This window comes from Porites lutea, chromosome 9 (genome assembly GCF_958299795.1).
Source record: "Porites lutea chromosome 9, jaPorLute2.1, whole genome shotgun sequence".
Classification (NCBI taxonomy): domain Eukaryota; kingdom Metazoa; phylum Cnidaria; class Anthozoa; order Scleractinia; family Poritidae; genus Porites; species Porites lutea.
The window spans coordinates 7,589,000-7,594,607 of record NC_133209.1 but is presented as its reverse complement, the minus strand read 5'-3'; the positions used below and the strand labels follow the sequence as shown (position 1 = coordinate 7,594,607).

The following is a 5,608-nucleotide window of genomic DNA, read 5'->3' as shown; positions in this document are numbered from 1 at the left end:
AATGTGTCGAAAAGAATGAAACCCTTGTTCGGAAGCTTCACGAAGAGAGGGAAAGCTTCCAGTCGGCGAGGAAGGCTATTGCAGAGGAGAAAGGAGGGATAAACCTCAATAAGATGGCACGTTCGCGCTTCAGATAGTGATATCGGCGAGTAGAAGAATCACATTCCAATCTCCGCCATATAGTCAAAATAAACGATTGAAAGCGTATGGAGCCAGTTCAAGAGTTAGACTTTACCCAGCTTCGGTTGGAGCAGAGACAAAAACATCTCTACCCGACAGATATGCTTCGATTACTTTCCTCTGATAGTCACGCATTTTCATAATATCCCGTGGTCTCGGGAGCATCTTTTATTATTTATATAATATCGCTTTCGCAATCACCCCTATTTCAACCGAAGTCTCGTTTCAGTGCGCTTTAAATTCATTGTGAGTGACCACTTTATCCCCTTCCCTGATTGGTCTAAGCGCAGCGACTCGTTTTTATCTCGCTAAAACTGGCGCCAATCAAGTATGAAAAGTCCTCCGAGCGCCATATTTAATCAGACGAACGACTTTTTTGAAAGTCTAGGGGCACTTCGAAGCTCTCACGTCCCGGTCACAGAAAGCGAAGAAAAAACCCCCTCTGAATAGGGTTCAGAAAGGTGCTTAATGAACCGTGAGGTTTGCAAATTAACTTATAATGAGTATATAATGATTTTGGGGTAGCACATTCGCAGAGTGGTTCAAATTCGTTTACCATTCCGGATCCGGATAGAATTAAGGATTTAGAAAGGATGGTTTTTGAGCAGAGGGGAAAACCGGAGTTTTGGACCAAGGGTGAGAACCAAAACCAAACTGAATTTTCGTATGTCGTCACCCCTGGAATTCGACACCGGGCCATAATGATGGGAGACAAATGCTCCTACCAAAGCCCCACCTCGCTAATACCGAACTATCTCTCTGAACTTTAAGTCTATGCCTTTGTTTTTCTATGACCAGATAAGAAATGGTTGCAACTTGAAAGAGTTTGGTCCGACTTTTTCCCTTATGCCATTCTTTTGTTTTCAAAAGCTTACATAAACTGATTATATTCATGTTGTTTTGTTTTCCTTTAAGCAAGTCGCTTGATCTATTGATAAGAGGTCTTTAAGTAAAAGAAATTGAACTATAATGGATAAAAAAGTGGGTTCAATTTCAGTTTAGGTATGGACCAAATTAAAACGTAAAACTCACTTTGACATAGACTGTTGGCACTCAGTTTGTTAGTGTGTAATTGATATTATTTATTATCTAGGAAGTTGCGGAAATAAGCAACTTGCTGGGGACAAATGCTGAGCCTTGCACTGTTGACATGATGCAACAAGAGGAAGCTGATTTTGAAAGTGAGGATGATTGCAAAATACCCGTGATCGTATTTTCGCCACCAAATCACGCCGAGGTAAATAAAATTTTTTAAGTTAAGGACAAAACAGTAGTAGCTTCCCTCCTCCTCAAAGAATCCGTAAAATGTTCAACGCACTTACAAAATTAGCTTTGAATTAATGATTTTGATTTAGCAGTGGAGCATACAAAATTATGATTTGTAGTGCTAAGAGACCCGAACTAAGGAGTGCTTGGTAGCTATTTATATTGAAATCTGGAAGATGCATGTTAAGGGCAGTGTTTCGCTTATAAATATCCTCACTAAATTAATTTTCCCTATATCATCTTATCACCAGCTGAAAATCAATAGCAAATCGGAACTTTCAGCACTTGAATACACCATACTGGATCGGTCCACATGAAGTGGCTATTCATTTTATCATTTATTTTAATAATTTCCTTGTGAAGAATAATAAGGGAGAAGGAAAAGAGAGCTAATAGAAAGGCGGGGGAGAGGTGGGGGTAATTATTTAGCTCCCTGTATACTTGCGGGAGGGGGGTGGGGGCTTATAAGAGAGGGGAGCTCAATAGAGGATTTACGGTATCTTCAAATTTATCACGTGAATTATTTAGGATACAGAGCGAGTTGAAGACAGACCAAATAACTCCGAAGCAAGTGGGGGACCTTCGAGTACTCCAGACGGCAAGAAAGAGCAAGGCGGACAAGGTGATTTTGACGATGACGATCAATGTAAAATCCCAATGACAGTGTTTTGGTCGTCGATCCAGGAAGAAAATGCTGCACCAAAGACAGATGAGAAAGATTGTGATAACGATTGTGAGACATTTCATCCAACTGACGCGATGTCCTTTGCATGGCAGATAGCACGAGGAATGGTGGGCTTATTTAGATTTTTTTGTGTGTCTCTCGGAAACCATGACCGGTTACAGTGTAGCCGTCCGTAGAAGTTCTGATTCTACTTTTGGTGTAAAGTTTTAATTTAAACATTAATTTAACGAGAATAAGTACACGTTACAGAAAATGAACAGATTTCGGCACCAGATAAAATTAGATTTCATTATCCGCTTTTTTGTGCGATGTTTACATGGATATAAAAATGGGTATTTACATCTTCTTTTTCTTTTGTTTTCTTTTTTCTGTTTTAGAGCCAATTCTTCGAAACCTTTACTTACTAAACTTAATTACTAGCAAACTTATATGTTAATTTCTTATCTCATTCACTTAACTGGCTTTACGCTTTTCAGAGCTATCTCTCTGAGGAGGGCTTAGTTCACAGGGATCTTGCTGCAAGAAACATTCTTGTTGGGCACGGTAAAAAACTCAAGATTGGAGACTTTGGTTTGATGCGAGAAATGTATCATGAGCTCTATGAAGTTAAGAAGCAAAAGAAACTGCCCATCAAGTGGATGGCACCAGAGGCGATTTATGAACAGATTTTCACCTCCAAAAGCGACGTGTATGTGCTATTTTTGACATATAATCAACCGAGTATAACACCGATTCAACGTGTGCAAGAAACCTTGAAATTCCGTTAAGTGTGCGTCGCTGCTTAAGGCTTGTTTATGTGTATGTTGTATCAAACATAACTTAGGCTTTTTAATTCCCTTAAGTGTAAGTTTCCTCTGTAAGGGTTACTTGCCTGGAATCAAAGCTCCAAGATGTTACAAAAACTGTTTCTTTCATTGTAAAACTTGTCAAGGTCAACCCGTCATGTTTTTACTCCATTTCATACCCTTTAGACAAGAGTTAAAAAAAATAAGACTCTTCTCGTTAAATGTAGGCCATGGTCTAAACCATATACAGCAGCAATACTCACTAGTCTTAGGAAGCGTTTTTCATGCTCTACGTTTTATGCGCTTTAGGCAACATTTTAGGCTTATTTATTTTACTTATTTGTTTCATTTTTTTTTTCCATTTTAGGTGGTCATATGGAATCGTTATGTGGGAAATTGCAACTTTAGGTAATATTCCAACTTCTACTTACTTTGTCGCCCGCGTAGCTTTTTCATTAGGAAGGGATGGGGGGCACCGAGCGGTGCGTTTTTGCCCCATTCTCCTTGCGCTCGTCTCCGTTGCCCTCCCCAACAACTAGAACCGCTCGGTACCGTCGGGCTACTTAGGCTCCATCTGGCTTAACAAGTGCATAATCAAACAAGAAAATGGTCAGTACAGAGTTTTTATAAGGAATTTTAATTCCTTAATCGTCCTATAACCCAGCCCAGTATATATGGTTGAGTTCAATCGTCCAACGATCGATTGCTCTCCTGTATTTTTGAATAACTGGCTGATTTTTCACGTCCGAGGTCAGTTTGGAATCAAAATCTTAATTGTGCGGGGGCATAGTGACATAAACACAAACACATTTCATATGAATTTTAGAAAAATAAACTTGAGCCTATGATCATTTAAAAACTAATATCTTGTCAGCGGATAACTTCAAAAAACTACTCGACCTCGATGGGCCTATACCTGAACCCGTAATACGGTCAGATGATACTGGTCAGCGGATACCCTGTTTTGACAGCTGTCAATTGATCACAACATTGTTGTGCAATCAGTTTTCTTTCGGGCTTTCAAACTAGCTAGAAAGTGTTAGAGTAAATATTGGTTTCCCTGTGGTGCGGACGGACGGTCGCTCGATCGCTCGGTGTACTGTCACGTGATTACCATTTTTTTCTGGGATGGGTAGATTTACTTAGCTATGAGGCTCCGCCCACGCTCGCGCTTCCCCACCCCCCCCCCCCCCCCGCGCGCGCGTGGAGCTCCCGCTATCATAATCGGCGAGACCATTTTAATTTTCTTGCAGGAGGTTCACCTTATCCACTACTGAACAACGCTGAGGTCATGAGTCTCCTTAGAACAGGGCACCGAATGGAAAAACCTGACTTGTGCTCGGACAACTTGTAAGCCATTAGAATTCCTAGGCATATAATTACATTTATTAACTAGTAACAAAAAAAATATATTATTCATTCGAAATATTTTTTCGTTTCTGACGGCACTTGATTTTTCCGGCTGACTTGTAAGCTAAAAGGTTTCAAATAGGTTTCATCAGAAAAGGTCCGTGTATCCCTCTCTCAGTTCATTTCCGCTTGTCCAAAATTAAATAAATTCATAGTTTAAAGAAAAAAATGGCTAGAAACAGGCATCAGGTTTGTTAACTACGACCGATTGTCACCCAGTGTTGTAAAAACGGGCTTTAAAAAAAATTAAAAAAAAAAACAACCTCTGGGGTTAGTATTCAACCCATCCTTGCTTATCTGAGGATTAAAAAAAATGCTTTTTGGTCATCTGTTAGTTACGCCTTTATGATGGAATGCTGGAAACAGCACCCGGATGAACGACCGAGTTTTCAAGAACTGGTTGAAAGGCTTGAAGGAGCCATGACTGAGCAAGTAGAATACCTTGATCTGAAACAGTTGGACGAGACTAAAGCGTACTATCAAGTGCAAGAGTCCAAAACCGGGGAAATAGGTGGCGACAGCGGGCTCGGCATGCAGAGAGCTGTTTCTTCCACTTCAATCGCCGTTTAGGTTAGACCTACCAACTTAAGGTTGCGGCCTGAGGAAAAAACTTTCTAGTTTATAATATTAATTGATATAAGTCAGTTGGTTTGGTTAAAAACATAGGCTAATTTAAGAGTCGTTTCTTTCGAAAGTAGACTGCTCGCGGTTAAAGCAGTTCTAGTAGGTTTAAGATTTATGGTCAATTTACGCGTACGAGTCTAAAGCAGCTCATTGCTTTAAATGAAATACCCCAAAGGGTAAGCTAGTGTAAGAGGATTAAAAAGATTTAGAAATGCATCATGGAAAGTAACCCCTGATTGTTAGAATTTAAATTACCATAGTTTGAACAAAAGAAGAGTTCTGTAGTTTCGCTTAAAATCCAAATCTGAACGTCATCAACCATAAAACAGATTTTGCGTTTGTAAAATCACCAACAATGGATCGATCGTGAACCCATTTGCTTCCACACTTGGGTGAAATGTCAAGATCAGTTCTATACCTGTCTTTATCCGGCCTTGCGGAATCCATCTGGTTTGAGATCATAAGTCTAATTTTGGATTTATTAGTATAAGTATAATCTTATTTATTAGTATAAGTATAATCTTTAGAGTTAAGTATTGTTACTTTAGTTAAGGGGATGAACCCTTGTCCTTTTCTTGTAGTTATGGCTATTATTTACTCAGCCTCAAATAAAATTTTATCTCGTGTATCGCCTGGCAAAGTTAACCTTAAATTGTGA

The 5,608-nt window shown here is 39.5% G+C and overlaps 1 protein-coding gene across 1 annotated transcript; it reads left to right on the top strand.

Annotated features, from left to right (window-relative positions):
- The first annotated feature begins 2,614 nt into the window (after positions 1 to 2,614).
- On the top strand, positions 2,615 to 5,608 carry LOC140947889 (fibroblast growth factor receptor 1-like). The gene is made up of 4 exons (XM_073397102.1): positions 2,615 to 2,819; positions 3,284 to 3,324; positions 4,170 to 4,266; positions 4,662 to 5,608. The coding sequence occupies exons 1-4, from the start codon at positions 2,707 to 2,709 to the stop codon at positions 4,894 to 4,896; spliced, it is 486 nt and encodes a 161-aa protein (XP_073253203.1). The 5' UTR covers positions 2,615 to 2,706; the 3' UTR covers positions 4,897 to 5,608.